This window comes from Anser cygnoides, chromosome 8, assembly GCF_040182565.1.
Source record: "Anser cygnoides isolate HZ-2024a breed goose chromosome 8, Taihu_goose_T2T_genome, whole genome shotgun sequence".
In the NCBI taxonomy this organism is placed as follows: domain Eukaryota; kingdom Metazoa; phylum Chordata; class Aves; order Anseriformes; family Anatidae; genus Anser; species Anser cygnoides.
The window spans coordinates 18,243,719-18,267,257 of NC_089880.1; the positions used below are offsets into that span (position 1 = coordinate 18,243,719).

Here is a 23,539-nt window from a genome sequence, read left to right on the forward strand (position 1 = left end):
CTCATTGTTAGTTTTGAATGCTCAGGAAGGAAAAAAGGACCTTTGGCATGGGCTAGCTAGTTTGAAATGTTCACAAGGTGTTATCATTAGCCATGAATTAATATTCCCTGCTTGAAAGTGAACCTGGTCATTTGGCGAGGTAATTCACCAGCTAATCCCAACGTTAAGTAACCCCAGGCTAGGTTTGATAAAGTTGGAGGAAATCCTAGGGCACGAAGGCAGGAAGTGAATTCCAGAACAAGGAAGTAACCGGAAGAACCAACACAATCTTTCTTAAGTGCTGGTCAGATTCCAGGAATTAAAGCCAAAACAAAAGCCAAGCAGTGTCAAGTTCCCCTTGTACCCATAGCACTGCTGCTAAGGAGAGGGCCTGAAAGCTACTGTATGCGTGCGTTTGTTTACCTGAGCGTGTTCTACCACTTTCAGCTTTTATCATGTCACTTACATAATAAACACCTATGTGTGTAACTGTTTATATACAAAAAGTATATGGCATGTTTGTTTCCATTTCTTAAAAGGAGTTCTACTAGCATAATAAGGTCTCAGGAGTCTCTGGTGTTGGAGGAGACAGTGCTGTGCTCTAGGTGGTCATGTAAGAACTGGTTAGTATGTCTTGTGATATCAGCATACAACGTGTGAAAAGACAGAAGCATCAAAGATTTTACATTTGGAGACGCAAATGTAATTCTTTTCATAGCTTTCATTGGTGTTGCCAATAGCTCCCAGTGGCGTCCCACAACAAGACAGAGATACTGAACAACTGAGTGCAGGGGTGCCTGACGCTGAGGCAGAAGCATCACCTCAGGTGAGAGGTACCCCAGGAATGCCTGGGACAAGTGGTGTGTTCAGGCTGGAATTCACAAAAGCCGACGTGGTCTAGCTCTGGCCAGAACAAAATACTGCTTAGTCTTCTGTGAACCTTGCACCGTGTTGCTGCCCATGGCGTATAAACCTCACCAACCAGAGAGGAAAGTGCTGCCCTCTATGGCGTATTGACAGCCTTGACACTCACCTCTTTCCTTCAGAAAATGGGGAGATACCTCTCCTTTCCTTGGAAGAGGAGGAAGAGTCTGATCTATTAAGCCCCCAAGGGTTAGAGCGCTCTTGTAGGCTTTGGAATACCTACTTTTAATTGTTTCTTTCCTAGGGAGTGCTAAACACAACAGTCCCACTTCTTAGGACTGTGACTTTAATAGACAGTACTTCCACCTTTAGCAGATGGGCTGTTTGGCTTATGTGGGGCACTGAATGTTATTTTCAGTTCCCCCTTTCAACATCCTTCCTCTTTTCTCGAATGTTAAAGCAGTTGGAGTGTGAATGAGAGGGAGAAAATAACTCTCTGGCTAATGGTTACTACACTTCTCAAAGAGGAAGATCTGTTTTAGTGAATGTTTATATATTTCGTATAAATCAGTCCTAATCTGGATATATTTTCCCCATTTTATCTTACAATAGTGTAATGTAAGACTAAATTCAGTTATTGGATCACAATGTGGAACTCCATGTTGCCTGAATTCCATAGTTTTTTCCTACTCCTAAAAGACACTACTGAGTTATTCCCTTTCTTGAAATTCTCTTTCTCCATACCCTGTAAGCCTGTGATCTAGTGTTCAGGAGAAAATCTGGTTAAACTAACATATCTGGTTCAGGCAAGGAGAGCCATACCTTGTGTGCAGACTTTGTTGTGAACTATATACCGACCTAGAGAGCTCTGAAGGTATATTGAAAGAATGTATGGCATGTAGAGATACACTAGCTAGTTCTGCTAAAATCAGCTGCAAACAGCTGAGGAGTCAGCATGCTTACTTTTTCCACCTGTGCTGGAGAAACAGTATCCCCCTTCAGAAGTGTAGGGTAAACAGCAGGGACGGTCACTTGTAAAAACCCTGTGTTCTGACTTTATGGGAGGGTGGTGTTTAAACTGAAGGCTTTGGAGTCAAACATTTAACAAAAATGGCCCCAAAATGCCTCCATAGTCAGTTTATATCACAGTGAAAATGCCTTAAAATAAATACATTTTGGTAGTGTTTATAATCCCAATAATGTAGAGCTCATGCTGGAATTCATATATGCTTAGTTGTACAATATGTTGAGTTACATGGGTCATATCTTCTGCCAATGTGTGTATGTATGCTATTTCCCTTCCTACTCGTGACTATTCAACTGCAGCATATATTTGCATAAAATAGCAATTTTATGAATATTTATGTCCATTCATGTTTATGTCTTCTTTGAATGCAGTTTAACAGCTGGAAATTAAGAGTGAGTTCTGGCAGTGTGCTACGAGTCACACCTCTGCAAAACATCAACTAATATTCTGAAGAATAGCAGCAATCCTTGAACCAGATTTTCAAAATACACATTCACAAAAATCTGAAGGTACATTTAATTTAACATTAATTGATGTAATGTAGTCAAAAGACAAAATAAATAAATACATAAATAAATAAAAGGAGTAGATTGTGCCATTTTAAAGAAACATTATGATGTTTTCCCTCTGTTTAAAAGTCAAAGCTTATTTTACTAAGATAGGTAAAAGCACTTGTTTGTGTATGAGTCTACAACCTCTGTGCCAATATTAACAACTGTGAGATTAGTTTGATAATAACTGGGCAAAGATTATAAAACCAGTAGTGCCAGCTGCCTGGCTCATGTACAATCAGTCTTTTATGAAAAATCCAGGGACTGGATTTGACAGAACCAGAAAGCGGCTGTTCTCAACACCATGCTTCCATCCAGAAACTACAGCTATCTGAATGAGAATTAATGCTCCTTTTCATATTAGTGCCCTTTTCCACTGATCCTCATGGCAGCTGTTGCTGTGCTTCTCCTGAACACGTTGACTGGATTGTACTAGGACTGCATACAGCAACTGGCAAAACATTCAGTAGGCCAAGGTCCTAAAATTTCAGGGAACTGGACTGCCTCAATCACGTGTTGTTTTTGTGATCTTTGTCCTCGCAGTTTCATACTTCCTGGAGCCATAGTGGGTTAGTTTGATACTCAGGCAAGATAGTAATTTGGTCCCATAACCCAGTTGTCCATCTTAGAAAAAAATATACTTGGAAGAAGATTGTACAGAGAATTATATAGGCCAGAACTGACCCCTATGGAAATAGAAATTAAAGCAAAAATATTGGGGTTTCTTCATTTTACTGTGTAATATTAGTCTTATGACAGGATATAGATTTGCAGCTCTACCCTTTCCCTGCTGATGCCTGAGGGAAAGTCACTTTAACACTTGGTACTGCAGTTTTTCCACATGTGGTAAAGGAATAATTCAACAAATCTCCTCTGTGTTGTGAAGTCTACTGCTAGAAAAGCTCTGTATAGGAAGCCAAAATTATTTTAAAAGCATTGGGAAGACCATCCTTAGGAACAAAGTTGATATGGTTTTTTAAAAGCATTGGGAAGACCATCCTTAGGAACAAAGTTGATATGGTTTTGACTTTAACAAGAACATCTTTTCTAGCTAGTCTAAACTTGAGTGTGGCAGTTGCATCAGGGACTGGTACCCCCAACTCACGTAGCTTTAGTGTATACATACTCTTGGTGTAAATTAATAACTGAAATTAGTAAAAACAATCTTACCCTGTCATTTTGCACTTGCTTGGCAGGAAGCATGAAAGAGCAAAATTTGTCTGCCTTTTGTGGAGATGTTCTGGGGTGTGCTGAATCCTCAAATACATGAACAGAATTCTTCAGATATTTACCTGTAAAAGAAAGACCTTAATTCAAATGAATCCTTTTCTTGCTCTTCTAGTAGGAGCCAGGCTTAAGTACTAAATTCAACCTTGGATTAATCATATTTGATTGTACTTTCAAATATGCGTTTATATTAAGGTCATAGTATCCCGGAGAGCGATGCTTTATCTCAACAATTTTGGAACATTTGGGAAAACTGGAAGTGTTGGTGGAGCCCACTAGATGTCAGTGTCACCACACGTAATGCAGCTCTGCTCACTAGGCAGGTAGGGTTGGTGTCTTCGGAGTAATGCGTGGATTGACCTGGATCACTGAGAGCGTATATCTTAGGTCTATCGCATTTTTACATGATGCTAGAAAACAGTTCCAGCAACAGTGCTGCAACCCATTTATTCTGATTGTACAATGTAGTTCCTACCAAAAAACTTGTACACAGCGGCCACAGAAATACTTCAGAGAATGAGAAGACACTTGAGAAGAAACCAAAAGGAGAAATATCTGAAAAAATGGACGTTCAGTGACCTAAAAGCTACTAGGGAGAACAGATATCCTCAAACAGGCCTTTGGTGTCTGACTCTCTTCTCCAAAGGAGCCTCTCTTCTCTAAAATGTGACAGCTATTCCTGTCTTGATATTAAAAGAAATTGCAACATTTGTTATTTCTTGAGGAAATAGAATTTTAGATCTGAAAATATGTCCAGTAATAAGACTCATTAAGAGACAGTACTACATAGAGTTACAGAAACCCACAATAAAATGAAAAAATGGGCATCTAGACAAAAAAAAAAAAAAAGCAGAACTTGTGGAAAGTACAGAAGTAGCAAAGGAAAGGTAGAGAAATCCATTAAAATATTAAAAAGTTTGTGCTTTCAAAAAGTAAATTGCGTTAATAGATGCAATTTAGATAGATAATAGAATCATGCTTGTAGATGAAAATACTCATGTTTGCAAGACATGGTGTGTTGACTGGGTAATGCTCAACTGTGAATTACAGTTTGACTGTAGAATTTACTTTTTTTTTTTTTTTTCTCCTCATTATTATCAGTACATTTCTCCCAGTAGGCAAAGGTGAAAAAGCACCTGAAGCACCTGGCCATGTAAGAAGCCTGAAGCATTCTGGTTTGAGACAGTTACTACTAATTTGTTAGTCAGCAACCTGAGAGAGAGTTGTAGAGATCTCCTGTCTCCCTCACACCCCTTCTCCGTTAGCAGCTTCTAAGTTACCTCTTGTTATACAATGGTTTGTCCTAGCTCCTAAGTTGTAGCTCTGTTTAGTCTCATAGGAACATTTTCCATGTGTTCATTTGAATTTACTCTGCAACTCTAATTCTGGAAGTATTTATATACTTAACTTTCCTGGGAGGCCTGTAAATATACATTTAAATTTATTTTTTAAATAAACTGCCTGGAATTATATATTTTTGTTCTTGGCTCACTAAACCTAAGTAAAAACTTGTGGAAGATACGTAGGAAATCTTACTGCACTACTTGAAGATCTTTCTGACCTCTTTTCCCAACTTACCTGACTTCTGTAGAACATAAAAATAAGGAACGCATTATTTTCCTTTACTTTCTTTATTTAAGAAACAAAACAAAGCAAAACAAAACACCACACACTATATTGTAAAGACCTTGCAAGAGAAGAGTTAAGAATTTATATCACAGAGAAACAAAGTACATATACTTGAATTTAAGACATGCTTTTGAAAATCTGCATCTATAAGGCAATCAAAAAGACAAATACATATCTATTTAAAACAAGTGCACTTTTTGAACATAAAAATACACCTTTTCCTGCTTTGAAACTTATGTATGGCAAAAATTACAGTAAACTCCTTTTTTATTATTATTATTGTTTTATTTTACAGATACTGTCATATTCTGATTGCAGGATTCCTTCTCCTTTGTTTTTGTACAATACAGACAGCTGAACTTACAATAACACAGACAACTACAACACATCCAGCTACAATTGCCACTATTAATGTAATGTTAACGCTGTTGCTGCTGCCTCCACCGCCGCTGCCTCCACCGACGCTGCCTCCACCGCCACTGCCTCCACCATCTGAAGGCTCAGATGCTTTTGGAGGGATGTACCATGTGGCTTTTGCTATGTTAGACATGTCTGAAGTCAAGTTTTCATTATCAACAGCACGCACGGCGATGTAGATTATGGTACCATTTTCTATTCTCAAATTTTCTGGTTTAAATTTAAATGTTTCTTTGCTACCAGCCTCCTGAGGTGTGAGATCAGAGGAATTCACAGAAGTAGCATTATCAAATTCATCTTTTAGGACCAGAAGATTGTCACTGCTTTTTATTATGTATTGGACAGCTAGGGAAAAAAGAACATGCATAACAACAAATGAATATAGATGTTTTAATATCCCTGCTTGTGGTGACAGTATAGGACTTCTAGAGCTGTTTTTTTTTGGTTTTGCTTTTTTTTTAAAACAAACAAACTGCTGCTAATTCCTGTTTTACTACTGACTATTGCTCAGCAGCGTTGGGGGGGGGGGGGGGAGGGGGAGGTGCTGTTTTAGGATTGCTGTTAACCCTTACTTTGCAGCATCTAAGGGTCTGTTGTTCCCAAATCTGGGAACTCTTTCTTTTCAATAGCCTTAAAAAATAGCTTCACCAACAATCTTAGCTCTGTGTGGACTGTGCAAAATGTAGTTGAATGAGAAGCTCTGCTGTCTAAACACAAACATATGGCGAAACAGCAATTAAAATACGTGTATACAGAAGGGGTGGGCCTTGCATATAGTCTGTATTCTCTCTCACAGCATGAGGCTTTGATACCAAAAACTGGGAAAGACACAAAATGAATCTCCCATTTGTGTAATTAGAGAACCTGTAGTTACATTGCTATACGTGCATATGTCTAATTTTGGAGGTTCTGCTGTTTCTGTGTCAAGGTTGTAGCTTTTCAAGACTTTCACCTCCTCCCTATCTCTTCTTCTTAGGAAGATCTTTTTCTCTGTTTAGATATTAGAGAAATGTGCTATCAGCTCCAGACCAATACAGGATCTTGATGTATTTTATTCATTTGCTTATATATATATATAAAACATTTTCTTTTATAAAATTCTCATGTAATATTTTTATAACATCCTTTTATGTATTTTTTTTTAATGTGAAAAATTAAGGACAATTAAAACAAGTATCATGCGACAGGGTAACTTTCTGTTTGGTTCCATTTTCAAGTGGGAAATATGTAGCCCTCATCCCTGTTTGGTGGTCTTCGATGCATGCCTTATCAGACAGCAGGATCCATCACATCACACAAAGTGTCTTACTCACCTTTTCCAACGTCCATGTCATCTCCTGGAGCTGTCCAAGACAAGACTACTGTTTCATTTTCTATAAGAGCATCAAGGTCTGTAACTTTACAGGGTGGAAAACCTACTGTTGGAATGTTATCCAGTACAAGAGAAGCCGTTGAAGTTCTGCTGAAACTTCCCAGCTTGGCTTGAATGTCTTCATCGGCAATTTCAGGTCTTGGTACATTCATCTGAACTTTACCTGTTTGAAAAAAATTTCAACTTCCACCATGACAGAACTCCAAACTACATTTCTTTTTATTTTTACTGTATCTTATCTCTTCTCATCCTATAATTTTTCTTTAGCCTATTCAAATTTAGTAGAAAGTTGGTGAGCTAAAGACAGAAAATGACCATCAGAAAAGCAAGTTGCAGATGTTGGTGAATAGTGGCTGTAACAAGGTCATTTTTTCTACCTCTTCCTACATATTGTAGGCTTTAGGAGTGTTTCTATTTTACAGGCCATACAGTGAGGTTTTTAGACTTTTTTATATCAATTCTTATAAATTTCACTGTGTGTGTATGTGAATATTAAATTGCAACAACTAACGTATCTTCAGCATTAAGATGAAAAGTACTTAAAAAAATCCAGAGAATACAAAAGCGATGTTTCCTAACACTAACTTGCATACAAATGTTGCACATTGAATATATTTACCCCAAAGCCCCATTCTAAAATCTTAAGAATTATGGATTTGAAATTTTTGTTGTTAGCTGCAGACATACAGACTCTGAGCAATACTTACTCTTTCGTGGCTGTCAGAAAAAGTGTTTTTTAGATTAAAGACAATATTTAACACTATTCCAGTACATAGGAGACACTAGTTGGAGTTGGTTTGTTTTATACTAGAAATATTGGAATAATACTGGAAAAGTGGAATATTTGTTAAGATCAAATACCATTTTTTGAACCTAAATGATCACATTTGCTTCACTTTTAGACAACCCACCTCCCTGCCTGGAATCACACAAATAATTGTCTATTTCATAAGAGTTCTTACCATTTTCTATGTAGCCTGGTACATACAAGGCTCGATTTGGCCTAAGGCCAAGTCTGACAGTCGTATTTCTCCCTTGGGCGCTGACTTTTAGACTATATCTTCCACCGCTTTTTAAAGAAGTAAAATACCTTGAGTAGACTCCATCATTCTTGACTGTGTCAGCACCTGGATATAAAATTATTGAGAATTAATATCTAGAACAAAATACCTGCTGGTAAACAGGTTATTTTTGCTATTCATACACAAATATAAAAGCTGAACATTACTGTGCAGAAAACCTGGCAATGTTTTGATAATGTGGACATCTTTAAAAACAGGCATTGTCCCATTATGATAAACTGAATTTATAATGTATTTTGCTTAAAAAAAACCATTTGGTATTGACACCTTTAATTGGGTAAATCTCTTGTTACTACTTGTAACCACCAACTTAATTCTTACTGACCATTCTGATAGGTCAAACACCTTTAAATTGAAAAACAAAACAAAACAAAACCAACATAATATAACCTTTGGCCAGGAATTCATCAAGACAAGGTTCTTTCTCTAAGTGAACTTGAGTGGTTGTGCCTGACTGACTGCAGTAGATGGTCTGCTGGTAGCATCCAAGCTATCTATTCTAAATTCTAGCAGCAGTACAAAATTAACCTCACAGGTTCAGAAGACAGATGGTGTTTAAGAAACACAGGATAACCCATTGAAATCTTATTTATGTACACTGTTTTAGGGCATAGACATGACTCAGTCCTTAGTGGTAAGTCTGAAGAGAACACACAGACTTGTATTCCAAAATGCATAAATGCAAAGGTTTTTACTGTGTATACGGAACATTACCTGCACCGTTATCAAGAAGTTGAAGGCTTACTGGTGCAACACCATCCTTCTCTACGGTAGCTATCACAGTTGCACCAAGAACAGGCAAGAACCCTTGGCTAACCTCTGCATAAACAACAACCAGATTCGGTGCAATGTTTGCCTTTTTCATGTAAGCTGCCACGTTCACAGGAGGAACAACAGAAGATGCTGCTCGAGAGGTAACTGTTATTGATATATTTTGAGTTGTTGTACCCTCATTTTTAATATAGTAATGCCAATCTCCGACCTGCAAATAAAATACAAAAATATATTTTAAAAAATGTGAAAAAGCTTCATGCTCTAACAGGACTATTGTTTCCCTTACATAATAATAATAAACAACAAACTAAACAATGACCATTAAAGAAAAGTAGTATGCTAGTGTATAGGAAATATTAATTCAGAAAATAAAAGAAAACATTCAGTCTTTACCTCTGCAGTGCCATTTATACCGAGTCTAGCTGCATTTGAGTTTAAATTATCTAATGTGAAGTCTGAACTTCCATACTCTTTTCCTTTAGGGTCCCTCAGAAAGAAAAATGGCTTTGTGGCACTCCATGCAATGACGAAGAAAGTGTCATTTCCCACAGTTTCGTCAATGGTCACAGTACTATTAATCCATTCATAAGATTTAATGTCTATCTGTTTGCTTTCAAGCTGTTAGAGAAATAAAATACATGTTATTGCTATTCAGTAAAAAAGCACTGGAAGCAACTGGAAAATTAAGAGCAATTTGTCATAACTATTGAATGAATAAAAATGCTTTCTGAAGCTTTCTGAAATGACTGCTTGCATACTAACACTGATTTTAAGTATAAAATTATGGTAAAGAGAATAAGTTACAGTAAGTCCTTCACATCTGTATTTAATTTTATCTAGCCATCCAAAGCATTGTGCCAGTAAGTTGTATTTCCACTGTAGTTTGTCTGTCCCTCAGACTTTTAGAAGAGAGAAAAAAAAGTGTCTCCACATATGACTATACAGCTTACAAGTAATAAGACAGAAATTAAAGTAGAACAGAGGAAAACATATAAAAAAGAGAAGTATACAAGATTTCCTGTATTACAATTATAATAATGTTGCATAATTTCCTAACTTTTGTATCAAGAATGATAAAGTCTACATTAAGAAAACAGCCTGTCATGACCTTAATTTTGTTTTTTGCTGTTTAGGTGGGGCAGAAGAGTCAATTCAAGGCAATAAAACAACTAAAAAACACTGGACATGCTTTTTAAATCTACACTGGTGGATGTTTATAATCTAGCTACCTTTGCAGTGGTATATTTCAGAGCATAGGAGGAAAAAGAAGTGTTGAAATTCAGACCTGAATAGACTGTTGAGAAATATCTCCACTTCCTGATGTAATCGCACTGAATGCCTCAATTAGTTTACTGGGGAGGACTTCATCTACAGCATAAAGTTGTAAACCTCCTGAAAGACAAGAGTAAAAGATTTAATAATACTGATTTATACTCTAAAAATGACAGTTTTTATGTGGCTTCTAATACCAAATGTTTTACTGAGATAGCTATTTTATTAATAAATAAAAAATTAAAGACATCTTTTTATTAATGCAATAAAACACATAATAAATTCATGTAAAACTCTATTTTGGCTTGTGTGATCAGGTCACTTTCATCTCTCATTAACATAGTTTGCCTAAAAATCACTCCCTGCAGCAAAACATCACATACAGCATTTTTAGACTTTTCTTAGTACTTTTGGATTTGGAGCCACATCTCATCTCCCTCCTCCCCTCAGTGTCAGGGAGTGACTGCAGTGCTGAGCCCTGGGGAGCGTACATGTGGGTATGAGTCTGAAAATGCACAGCATGAACACCTCTCAAATAAGAGTATTTATTTACTATGCTTGTTTGAAGTCAGATTGCTTTCTAGATCTACAGTAGGATTCTTCCTTTTTTTTTTTTTTTTTGCCATTTGCATTTGCAGGTACTGTAGCATGAAGCAACACCCCTATGGATAGTTTTAAATGTTTTTTTTAGAATTAACTATGTAGCTCCAGCTCAGCTGACAGCTCTGCTGGCTAATGACAAGGGCAGTCACAGCGTTTACACTAGATCACTTCAGCTGCAGCAAATGGAGAAAATTTACATACAATGCAAAAAAAAAAAATCTTAAAATTTGAAGAAAATAGTGTTCTAGTCTTTGTGTGTTATACCAGAAATAAAATTATAGTCATTGCAGAACATTACCTCTTATATGCTGTATGAGAGTATCATGATTCCATCTCTTTAATAATATGGTATTATCATGTTGTATTTTTTAAATCAAGATAGCTTATAATGCAAAACGGTGGATAAAGAGTTCTGCTTGTTTGCATTAAAAAGCCCACCAGAACCAGAATTTTTTTTTTAAAACAGATTTTTTAAAAATTAAATTTGTTTTAATTTTTTACAAGTCAAATGTATTTCTTTTTTCCAGACCAAAGAATTGCCATGCTTTGACATCTTCATACTTCTATATGCATGGCAAAGAAACAGTGCATTTAGAAAAGTTACCTGTTATCGTTGAAAATTCTTCTAATTCTTTGGCTGCTGCTTTACCCAGTGCAATGGTATGAATTATTGCTCCACTTTGTTTCACTTCATTAAGGCAAGCTGCCATACCTGAATCCTCTCCGTCTGTCAGTAACACAATTTCTGACCCATATGTTACACTGATTTGATCTTTAATTATCTGCATTGAGACAAGAATTTGAGATATAAACTGCAGAATAACTTTTAAATATTAGCATATCCCATAGCACAAATAATCTGCGAATTTAGAAGTACTGTGTTAACTTCTAATATTATTATAATTGAAATTGCAACATCTACTTGCTTAGACTTAGTAAGTATTAAATTATAAATAAGAAATATTTAAGATAAGTCCCTTCAAACTGAACTATTCTATTCTATTCAGGGAAGACACTTGTCCCTGGCTGAATATGTCAGAAACATTCTGCCTGCATATGCTTTGCTGTTTTATGGAATGGATTTTTAAAAACTTGTGTCTGCTGCCTGAAATTATTCATCTTTATTCTCCAAGCAACATTTCAGACTGAAGAAGGAAAAGTACAGACCCATGGCAATGTTTGTGTTAAGTGAAGGTGGGCTGGAAGTGGTAGGGATTGCCCACCAGGAGGCCTCTGTCTTGGTTGTTCCATCCCACTTTGGTTGCCCATCAGCATCCTAACCCTTGTCCCGACCCTCCTCTCTGCCCTGGGCTCTCAGCTACCTCAGCAGTCTCATTGTTCTCTGAATAATTTCTTTCTTTCCATTTCCTATACATTGCTACTTGTTTTCAGTTTTGGATCTGAATTAGGTGACATCTGCTGGGATTTCAAATATTGCCAGCCTAAGAAAGTAAAACAGGCAAACAAATAATACTGCCTATTCATTACTGTTTCCCAGTCTCATGATTTGTATGTGGTTTCACAATTTAGGGGCTTGATTCATGACCAGTGAGCCCTAGGAATTAAGAATACCACTACTGCACATCTTCCCACATCAACACTTATTTACTCTATATGTTTACCATGATTCATTAGCCAGATCCCTTGTGTTTTCTCAGTCCACATTTTGCTAGAAAAAAAATCTTGAAGATGTCAGGTATACAGGATGTCCCTTGTCATACTGGCCTGCAGACTTTCCTCTGTGTATACACCCAGCAATATGACCTGCCTATGAGTTTGTCCAGACATTTCAGAGTTTTGACTGCAGTACTCCATATTTCACAGAATCGTCTAGGTTGGAAGAGACCTCCAAGATCACCTAGTCCAACCTCTGACCTGACAGTAACAAGTCCTCCACTAAACCATATCGCTAAGCTCTACATCTAAACGCCTTTTAAAGACCTCCAGGGATGGTGACTCAACCACTTCCCTGGGCAGCCCATTCCAATGCCTAACAACCCTTTCAGTAAAGAAGTTCTTCCAAATATCCAACCTAAACCTCCCCTGGCACAACTTTAGCCCATTCCCCCTCGTCCTGTCACCGGGCATGTGGGAGAACAGACCAACCCCCACCTCTCTACAGCCTCCTTTCAGGTAACTGTAGAGAGCGATGAGGTCGCCCCTGAGCCTCCTCTTCTCGAGGCTGAACAATCCCAGCTCCCTCAGCCGCTCCTCGTAAGACTTGTTCTCCAGACCCCTCACCAGCTTCGTTGCCCTTCTCTGGACTCTCTCAAGCACCTCCATGTCCTTCTTGTAGTGAAGGGCCCAAAACTGAACACAGTACTCGAGGTACAGCCGCACCAGGGCCAAGTATTGGGAGGGAGAGGGGAGGGGGAGGAGGGTAAGGAACACGACGATAACACACAACAATCACTTCCCTAGCCCTGCTGGCCACACTGTTTCTTATGCAAGCCAGGATGCTGTTGGCCTTCTTGGCCACCTGAGCACACTGCTGGCTCATATTCAGCTATCAACCAATACCCCCAGGTCCTTCTCTGCCAGGCAGCTTTCTAACCACTCATCTCCAAGTTATTTCCTTCCATTACAAGTCATTCAAGTAAAAGTAATCTCTTACTCTTACTAAACTTACTCTTGCACAACCTAAATAGAATAAGCTTTGTATGTTTCCAACTAGAGATTCAATTTTCTGAAATTTGATTATTCTTGAAATTCACTTTGCAATCTGATCTTATTTTTCAATATCCTTTTTCAAACAAGGGCATCACATCCAAATACTTTATATACCCAATTTTCTCCTGATAGATTCAATAATCATAATATCTTTTCTAGCTCTACCATTACCAAGGAAATCCACGTTCAGTGGATTCAGTGGAAAGCTGTTAAGTATGCTTTTTGCTTTTTCCTCATTTTCCATACCTTCCAGGAGATATTTCCACATTGTACTTTACCTGCAGTCCTGTCCGTACACCTGCGCAGATATTGGTTCCTCCACTAGCTATTGTAGGTAGATTTTTAACAAGATTTTGACGTACTGCATCACTGGTTATTTGTTGCAAACGACTTTGTATAGATGCAGAAGACTGAAATGTGACAATTCCAACCCAGGAACCAACTTCAATAATTTGGAGCAGAAATACTTCTGCAGCTTTATAGAGATGTTCGATGCGGTTATACTATAGGTGAAGAAAAACAACATTTTTAGAATGCAGTCTCCTTTGAAAAGCTTTTACTATGAACAAAATATAGAACATTTTTATGTTGTTTTTAATAAGAATTTAAAAACATCTGCCGCAGGGTAAATATGTATGCTCAGTTCTAAAACACAGGAGATGTGTACCATGTTCTGGCATCATGAAAGTGTAGCAAACTACAGTTTCCAGGAAAGTTGTCACCAGGCAAACTCCATCTTCGAATGTTATGACTTCATTCCTAAAAAAGATTTTTGTCCCTTTTTTTTATTTTGATGATATGGTGGTAATGAAAAAAGGAAATACCTGCAATTCCTTAGGAGTAGGTTAGACTAGATACTAAGCATTTTGGAAATATAAATTAAAGTAAAAGAATGAGTATGTTAAATGTAAATATTTGAAGATATTACTGAAAAAAAAACACGTTATATTTGGAAACATTTCTCTCTGCAGCTAGCTATTCTTACAGTATTTTTTGTAATTATCTTAATTTTGTGTTTCAGCATTACATTATTACTTACTAACTGCTTTAATAAAATGTACTATGATAGACATCTGTGTTATAAAAATCATATAATTTATTACAATTGCAGATCTTTGCTGAAGATCAGTCTGGGCTAGAATGGCATGTCTGGAGATAGATCCCGTGATGTAGTTCTACAGGAGAATCCCACAGTTATTGCATGGATGCCATACCTGTAGAATTGGAGCATATACTGCCTTATGCTTCTTCATGTAAATTTTGGTTTACGGCATGACTGCCAAATATTTAAGAATATTTCTCAAACTGCTAGAGACTTTTGAATTATTTTCTTGAGATCAACAGTCCTATTTTTAGGCTTGAATTCCTGTCAGAAATGAAACTCTGAACTTGCAATATTTTCAGTAAAAGAGTAATGGCTATTGGCTCACTACTGAACCTTGGAAGAGGTAAGTTGGATAAAGAAATGCAGAATGTCATCAAAAAAGGATATATAGGTTGATTTTTAAAAACTTTTGGAGTATGCGTAGAGGTTTGAAATCTATTAATAAATCATGAGATATCTGCCTTACCTACCCAGATAACTATGTCACCCTTCTACAGATGATCACATTGTTTACAGGTTTATAAAAGCGTTGTGCTTATTTGCATAATAATCCTATATTCAGGTATCTTTACTAAACTTTGCATCCATATACAAGCTTAGCATGTCTTGCCTGTGAAAGGATAAACCAACGCAAAATTTTACGGGAGAAAAAAGAAAGAAAAAAAAAAAGAAAGAAATATAGCCTCAGCCTTGTTAAAATGATATAGCATTATGGCAGCTCACACTCTTGATTCCAAAGAGAAATATTGCAATGAGGGAAGAAAATCAAGAAAATCTAATGTATTGATATATTGTAACCTGCATGTTTACTTTAAAATTTTAGGATTATTCATAAGGAAAATACAATTTGAAATGCCATCTATGACACATTTTCTGCTTGGAAGAAGTATAACAGCACTGTGACTCCAGGTCTGGAACAAAGGAATGAAAGCATTTAAAGTGGAGATTTTAGAAGGAGAAAAACAATGAAACAAACAGAAAAAAAAACAACCACTAAGTCTGGCCTAGAAGTCTCAGTTTTTTCTTCAAATGATTTACTGTGGAAATTCAAAAAAAAAAAAAAAAAGAGTAACACTTTTTTTCTAAAATAATATAGTTAATAACTGAATTGATTGAAAATATTTTTAATTTTGAAACTTTTTCTGCTTCTTACAATTTTTAGTTAAAATTGCTTATTAAATGTGTTTTCTTACCGATGCCATGCTCCCAGAAACATCCAGTACTAATGAGACTGCTCTGTCTTGGGTCTGCAATAGACTGAAGGTGGTCTCGAAAGGGGGTGCAGAACCATTTACAACAGACGAGTTGATAAAGTCCTCAGATTCCATTATTACTTCCCATGTGCTTTTGTAGTTGCACATCTTATTCTGCATATTTGGAGCCTCACCATTGTGAGTGTTTTTATCACAAAATGCAACCACCTAAAAAGTTGGATTGAAACCAATAAGAATTCTGAACCCAACAGTTCGAGCATAAAAGAGTATCTCATTAAAGAATATATGAAGTTTGTGGTGGGTGACAGGGCAAATTGGTCTTCTCCAACAAACATCCTTTGTGTCACGGTGCCTGGCCAGACAGGATCTCAGAAGAAGATAAGAAGAACTATAAGATTTTTCTTCAAAAGAGTGTAATAGAGCTAACTAGCTCTTTTACAATTATCTTATGACAAGAGCATTTAGCAAGAATGCTTCATTTTTATGCCAGTTGACCAGATTTTCCCAAACAAGGAACAAGAAATTTGCTGAGATTTCAGTACATCTCACCCTTATTGACATGAAACATTTGTCAGATCACTTTCTCTAACTGCTTTGTCTTCTCTTTTGAACAGATTTTATTAGAACTTATAGCAAGAACCACATTCTTTGAAATAGACAGAAGTTAATCAAAGTAACCTAATTGATCATTAATTGACTAGACCCCAAATGTTACTAAACTCTCAGTCCAGAAACGGCTAGTAATACTTACAGAAGGTAAGCTTTGCATATACATAATAGAAGATGTGTGATTTTGATTTTTATCTACTACAAATTTACATCCAGCTTCATATAGCTGACCATCATATTTGCAGTCTCTTTCCTCACACTTGCTTCCGCTGCAGCTTTGGAACACAGGCTTACCTATGACACCAGCTGAACACCTATGGGAAGATAAGATAGGCAGGGCTGGTTAAGAACACATACATAATCTGCAACAGGTTATTTATTCGAACTTTGATTGCCGTAAGTCAAATTGCCATTGACACAGCACTGTACTACACACACACAAGCACAAAGGTAGACAGTCTCTGTGCCTGGAAGAGTCCTCAAACTAATCTAGAAAGGGTTATAATCAGAAAACACTTGTGGTCTTTTGTTGATGAGTTGATAAATTTCTTGTGATGTTTATAGACTATGTATGAAAAACATTCTGCTAGTAGCTGCAATGCAATAGACTGTACTGGTATGCCTGACCAAGAAAAGCTTGAACTAATTCTCTACATCCATTCAGTTATTGTCCTTCTTTGTAGAAGCTGTTAAAAATCATAGAGGTTTCAGTAGGGAATTTCAGTGTTGTTAATAACTGCTATTTAACAAAATTATCTTAAATATGTTTATAACAACTGGTGACTAAGTTTACAGTTGCACACAAAGCAAAATATTACCCAGCCTGATCCATAGAACCTGTTACGAAACAGCACTGAAGGCAGCTGCTGCTTTCTGGGTCAGGTAGGCCATAGACAATGCTGAGTCAGTTTCTTTTAATCTTATGAACAGATCTAAGAGACTCTACAAAGTACAAGCTCAGCACAGACAACAAGAATACCAAAAACATTATCGAATTGTTTAAAAGTGAAATGTAAAAGCAGAAATATGAAAACTGATACCTTGTTGCTTCAACACTTGCTTTTTCAGAATTTATGGACACATAAAAAGGTGCATCAGTATTATATTCGTCGAACACCCCCCAGCGAAGGTGAGCCCACTCGTGGACCAAAACTCTACCTGTTGAAAAGCAGTAATATGTGCACATTCAAAATACAATTGTTTAAAACCTACCCAGCATTTTGCTTGCTCTTTTTAACAAACTCAGATAATTCTTATCTCAGGAAATACAAACAAACAAATAAATGAATAAAAATTGTGAGAGTTAAGCAACAGGAAAAATAATTTTTCCTTGAGGTAAATATCATGGAATCACAGAATGGTTTAGGTTGGAAGGGACCTTAAAAACCATCTAGTTCTGCCCCCTTGCTATGGGCAGGGACAATTCCTACTAGACCAGGTTGCTCAAAGCCCCATCCAGCCTGGCCTTGAGCACTTCCAGGGATCCAGAGCTTCTCTGGGCAACCTGTTCCAGTGCCTCATCACACTCATAGTACAGAACTTCTCTCGAATATCTAATCTAAATCTACTCTCTGTTAGTTTGAAACTGTTATCTCTTGTCCTGCCACTACACTCCCTAACAAAGAGTCCCTCCCTATCTTTCTTGTAGGCCCACTTTAGGTACTGGAAGACCACTGTAAGGTCTCTCTGGGGCCTTTTCTTCTCAAGGCTGAACAACCCCAACTCCCTTAAGCCTGTCTTCACAGGAGAGGTACTCCAGCCCTCTGATCATCTTCATGGCCTTCCACTGGACCCACACTAATAGGTCCATATTTTTCTTATGCTGCAGGCCTCAGAGCTGAAGACAGCTCTCCAGGTGGGATCTCACGAGAGCAGAGTAGAGGGGGTGAATTCACCAAGTTTTTTTAATTTTGGCAAGCAAACTGGAATAGCCAAGTTCACTAGTCACTTTGAAAAATCTTGGCCATTTCATATTAACAATAAAGCAGGCAGTTACATTAAATAGCAGTATTACCTCTTTCTCCATAAATGTTAACCAAACCGTCATTTAACAGGAAGTTAGGTGTAAAATGGATGTACCGTCCTTTCTCCTTACATCCTCCATACTGCAAGGTATAGGGATCATCTCCATATTTCAGAAAAGGGTCTGCTATGATGACATCTGCCTAAAACAGTAAGACCAACAGCATGGGTGTAGAGAAGGGTTAGGTGATTCTTCCTCAATTAATTTAGTCCAGCAAGTATTTTTATCCTACCAGCACTCCCACTAACTCTTCTTTTGAGTAAGCACTTACAGGATTTTTTCTACATTTTGCCATGATTCATAATGTAGACTTATCAGTCTTGCTTTTCTTTGTGGTTCTAATCATACATGGTTCTCTAAATCATACCTTGTTATACGATTCTGTTTTTAATCTTGAATAGTTGCCATTTTTCTTCCATGTTTTAGGAATTATAATTTTTACAGACTTGAAGAAAAATCGATGTTTTGTAGCTTCAAACAAATAATTAGAAGCATCTTTAATCATTCTCTAGAGAGTGAAAGAAAATAAAATATTAATATCAATGTTAGTATTTAAAGTTTGTACATGTGATGAATAACTTACCTTTCTCAAGAAACAGTAGTAGAATAAAGTAGAACTGAGTACATAACAAAAATCATGAAATACTACAGTCTTCACTAAGAAAAGAAGGAATGAAGAAGCCAAGACCCAAGTTGTTGTTCTTGGAATCTCTCAGCAGTTCCGTAACCCTCCTCTTAATCAGACACAGCAATAAAATTCACACTCTAGCCTTCATATGAGATAAAAATTACTGAATACAAGAATTTTATCCTTAATACTGACATGACAGCAAGTGAAATTAAATATCCATGTTACATGCACACAAAATTAAACTAAACGAGATTTCTTGTAGACATTCAGTTTGCCAGGACTGAGAGTGATAGTGAGTGCTAACCCCATGACAAGTTGACCAGTAATGAGATGTTGTGCTTCAGCTGCCCCCATGCTACCCCTTGCCTGCTTTGCAAACAGAACAGAGTTCTTTAACTAGTTCAGTGAAACTAAAGGAATGGGGTAAGAGGAAGTTCTCATAAGGCCAGCTACCCTGTTAATTTATCAGGTGGTAGATATCTTACACCAACAGTAACCATCACTTCTACCCTAAAAAAAACCCACATATATATAAATAAATAAATAAAATTAAATTAAAAAAGTTTAGTAGCTTGTCAATGAAAATACAGTGATATAAACTTTATTTCATTGTTAAATAAGGAAACGGTCAGTGACTGACAGTAGTAAGTAAACTATCACATCCACTTTTGCTTCATGTAAAACTCTTCTCACTAGATGAAAGAAGCCTGGAAATGTTATAAATTTTATGGATGACCAAAGGATGGTATCCTTCATACTTGATCTTAGAACTGACATGGGATTGTGACAGTCTTACATCAGGGTACAGAAGGCATTAGATTAGAAGGCCTCAGGATACAGAAGGCACTGCACAAGTTGGGGTATTTGTCAGAATAAGTGTCCTGTTCGGCACGTTTTTTCTAAAATAATTAGGCTTTTCTTGCTTTTCAGTGTTCTTGGGAATCTGGAGAGGTCCCAGTTGACTAGAAGCTGGCAAACATTGTTCCAGTTTTCAAGAAGGGCAAAAAAAGAAGGCCCTGATAATTAAAGGCCTGTCAGTCTCACTGCAATGCCTGATAAAATTATGGAAAAAGATTATTCTAGGAGTTATTGAAAAACACCCGAAGGACATTGTGGTCATTCATCATAGCCAACACTGGTTCACAAGGGGAAGGTCCTTCTTAATGAACTTAATTCCCTTTTATGACATGTTCAGCCATCTAGTTGACCAAGGGAAGCCCGTTGATGTAATCTTTTTGAATTTCAGTAAAGCTTTTGATACAGTTTCTCACAGTATCCTTCTGGACAAAATGTCCAGGATACAGCTAGATAAAAATATAATACAGTGGGAGAACAATTGGCTGACAGGTCAAGCTCAAATGTTTATAGTAAATGCAGTTACATCAAGATGGCAGCCAGTCACTAGCAGGGTTCCCCAGGGCTCCATTTTAGGACCAGTTCTCAGTACTCATTAATGTTTCCATAAATGACTTGTATGTAGGACTAGTAAATGCTTTGAGTAAGTTTGCTGATACTAAATTGGGAGGAGCTGTTGACTCTGTCAGGGGTAAAGTGGGCTTGCAGAGAGATGTGGGCAATTTAGAGAGCTGGGCAATCACCAACTGCATGAAGTTTAACAAGAGCACGTACTGGATTCTGCATCTGGGAGGGGGCAACTGTAGCTGTACATACAGACTGGGGAAGAGAGGCCAGAGAGCAGCCCGAAGGGCCACCGTGCCCTGGGGTGCATCAAGCATGGTATTGCTAGCTGGTGGAGGGAAGGGATTGTCCTGCTCTACTCTGCCTGGTGCGGTCTCAGGTCAAGTACTGTGTGCAGTTTTGGGCACCACAGTATAAAAAGAACATAAAACTATTAGAGAATGTTCAAAGGATCACTTCAAAGACAGTGAAGGGTCTAGAGTCACTTGGATTGTTCAGCCCAGAGCAGAGCAGGCTGAGGGGAGGCCTCATGGTGGCCTGCAGCTTCCTCATGAGGGGAGCGGAGGGGCAGGCACTGAGCTCTGCTCTTTGGGACAGTGACAGAACCCAAGAGAACAGCACGGAGCTGGGACAGGGGAGGCCCAGATTAGATATTAGGGAAGGGTTCTTCACTGAGAGGATGGTTTGGCACTGGAACAGGCTCCCCAGGGAAGTGGTCACGGCACCGAGCCTGATGGAATTCAAGATGCGTTTGGACAACACTCTCAGACATATGGTCTGATTTTGGGGTGGTCGTGTGCAGACCCAGGTGTTGGACTCGATGATCCTTGAGAGTCCCTTCCAACTCAGGATATTCTGTGGTTCTACGAACCTGGCCAACATCTTAATCTAGGAGAATTGACCTATCAAGGCATCTAAATGGATTGTAATGAAAGTTAAGCCAGAAATGCCACTAAACCTAAGCTTTCTGTGTTTTTTTTTTCTTCCTTTAGCCTTTACAATTTTTTGAAGGAACATCAGGAAGCATGCTAGCTAATGACACCTAATAGTATAATCAATGAATAATCAACTCATTCATAGAATATTCTTTCAGATAAAGATAATTTAGAAAGCTATTTAAAGGAGTTTCATGCTGGCTCCAAACAGGGCTATTACAGCACTGTTTCAGATAATTACTGCTCTTTATAACAGCAATAGATGTCAAGACAAATTAGAAATGACTGGTTTACTAACTATGGGATTCATCCATGATTAATTCAAAGCCAGAGGAAAAAGTCCTGTTTGTATGAATGGGACTCATGTTACTTTCCAAGCAGAAAAAGTCAAGATGTTCTCAACTGCTGAGAATCAATGTATGGAAATGAAGATGTTCTTACCTTTGTGTTCAGGATGATGTTGGCATCTTCTGGCACACTGGGATTAATTGCAACAACCAAATCCTCATAGCCAGTCTGATTTAACCACACCATGGAACCGTTTGCCACATACAGAAGCTGAAAAGACAACAAAAATATGAAACTCCTAAACACCCCCATTATTTGTCCTGTCTCCACACTTAGCATTAGAAAAGGAACGGGTTGTCAGCCTTATTTATACGAACGCTTTTGATGTCAAGAGAGGCGTAACATTTTACAGGAAGACTTTGATCTATGTGAGTACAGTGAAAAGTGATTGGATAAGCTGGTTGCCTTCAGTTACACGTTAATTTCAGGAAGAAATGATTCCATCTTAGTGCCACCTAAAAAATAAATTTTACTTCCTTATGCCTTTTCAGATAGTCTATGCTATTTTATTTACTTCATGTCAAAATTAGTCAGGGTCCTTTTCTGAGTAAGCAGAAATAATTGTACAAACAAAGCTCTTTGGAATTTCATGAAAAAATATAGTAGTGCAGTAATTATATAATATGGAATTGAAACAAAATCAGACGACTGAGAGATTAAAAGTGCTGATAAACTTTGTAGATATGACTTAGCATGTAATAGCCCCCCTTTTAAATGACTGGCATTCTTTTTCTTTAGGTGACTAATCATGACATTTGGATTAAAATGTGTTTTTCTGGAGAGGGAAAAGTTTGTCAAGCAAGTCAGAATACTCCATGGGGCTGTTCTAACACTCCTTGACATTTCCCACTTCATATTCTAAGAAACTTCTGCGGAAGTGACCTCACATTTTACTCCAATTCCTTGGTAAAATATTTAATACCGTCATGCCTATAACTCATTTCCAGTGATTTGAGAAACGTGTGTCAGGTGATGATTTTCTACCACCTACTTTTTGAGTCATCTGCTAAGTAGTTCCTAATTGTTAATGAGGTGCTTGGTTAATCCAGCACATTGCTATACTTTAAATTGCATTATCAGACAGTGTCACAGACATTTCGTGATATAGCTATATCCTTAATCTATCCTACAGTCTTAACTGTATAAAAATAACAAAAATGGAATAAATGTGGTCATTTTTGATAATATTTTCATATTTTAATTCATTACTGAATGATTTCTGTATTAGTCTTTCAATTATTTTTGTGGAACAGATGGTAAGTTTTCCAATAATTTTTCAGGTCATCCCCTCTGCCTTTTATAAGAATATTATTTCTTCTTGGTGATATTGTAAGAGTCCTTAATAGTCAGGAGAGTAAAATGCTGTTGAAATTCTTACACAATTCTTTAAAATCACTGTGTAAAAATTATCCAGTTACGTGCATTTAAAAATACTTCTGCCAGAAAATTTATTTCCATCTGTTTTACTAGTGGATCAACAAATAATTTCTGATTGTCACAGTATGAAATGACATCATACCACATTTTCCCAAACATTAGATAGAGTAATTAGCTAATATTTGCTTTCCTTTGTAGTTTTTAAACCAGTAATGTTTTTATTGTTTATGTCAACTGCCTTATTCTAGCATAAGCTTTTTCTTGCTGTTTCTGATACTCTTGTTTTTGCCACTACCTTCACTTCACCTCTGATCTGAGGAGGCACTTAAGCAAAACCAAAATTGTATTCTGTTTGCTTTTAGTAGTCACTGAAGCCTTAGGAACAGTAACGTCCAACTCCTTTTTACACCA

At 37.3% G+C, this 23,539-nt stretch overlaps 1 protein-coding gene across 1 annotated transcript; it reads right to left on the bottom strand.

Moving 5' to 3' along the window:
- Positions 1-5,263: 5,263 nt before the first annotated feature.
- Positions 5,264-22,018, bottom strand: LOC106034007 (calcium-activated chloride channel regulator 1-like). The gene is made up of 14 exons (XM_013177846.3): positions 21,845-22,018; positions 18,786-18,926; positions 18,410-18,560; positions 17,436-17,553; positions 16,538-16,709; positions 15,766-15,993; positions 13,746-13,970; positions 11,402-11,579; positions 10,208-10,314; positions 9,316-9,540; positions 8,863-9,130; positions 8,029-8,193; positions 7,008-7,229; positions 5,264-6,039 (listed from the first exon to the last, which is right to left on the bottom strand). Exons 1-14 carry the CDS (start codon positions 22,001-22,003, stop codon positions 5,579-5,581), a joined length of 2,820 nt encoding a protein of 939 aa, XP_013033300.3. The 5' UTR covers positions 22,004-22,018; the 3' UTR covers positions 5,264-5,578.
- Between the last annotated feature and the right edge of the window lie 1,521 nt (positions 22,019-23,539).

Excerpts from the sequence above, each read along its gene's own strand:
- LOC106034007 (XM_013177846.3), bottom strand. The coding sequence starts at position 22,003 with ATGGGGGTGTTTAGGAGTTTCATATTTTTGTTGTCTTTTCAGCTTCTG. Across the intron at positions 18,927-21,844 it reads ACATCATCCTGAACACAAAG|AGAATGATTAAAGATGCTTC; the intron begins GTAAGAACATCT and ends TTCACTCTCTAG. Across the intron at positions 15,994-16,537 it reads ATATGCAAAGCTTACCTTCT|GTGGTTGCATTTTGTGATAA; the intron begins GTAAGTATTACT and ends CCAACTTTTTAG.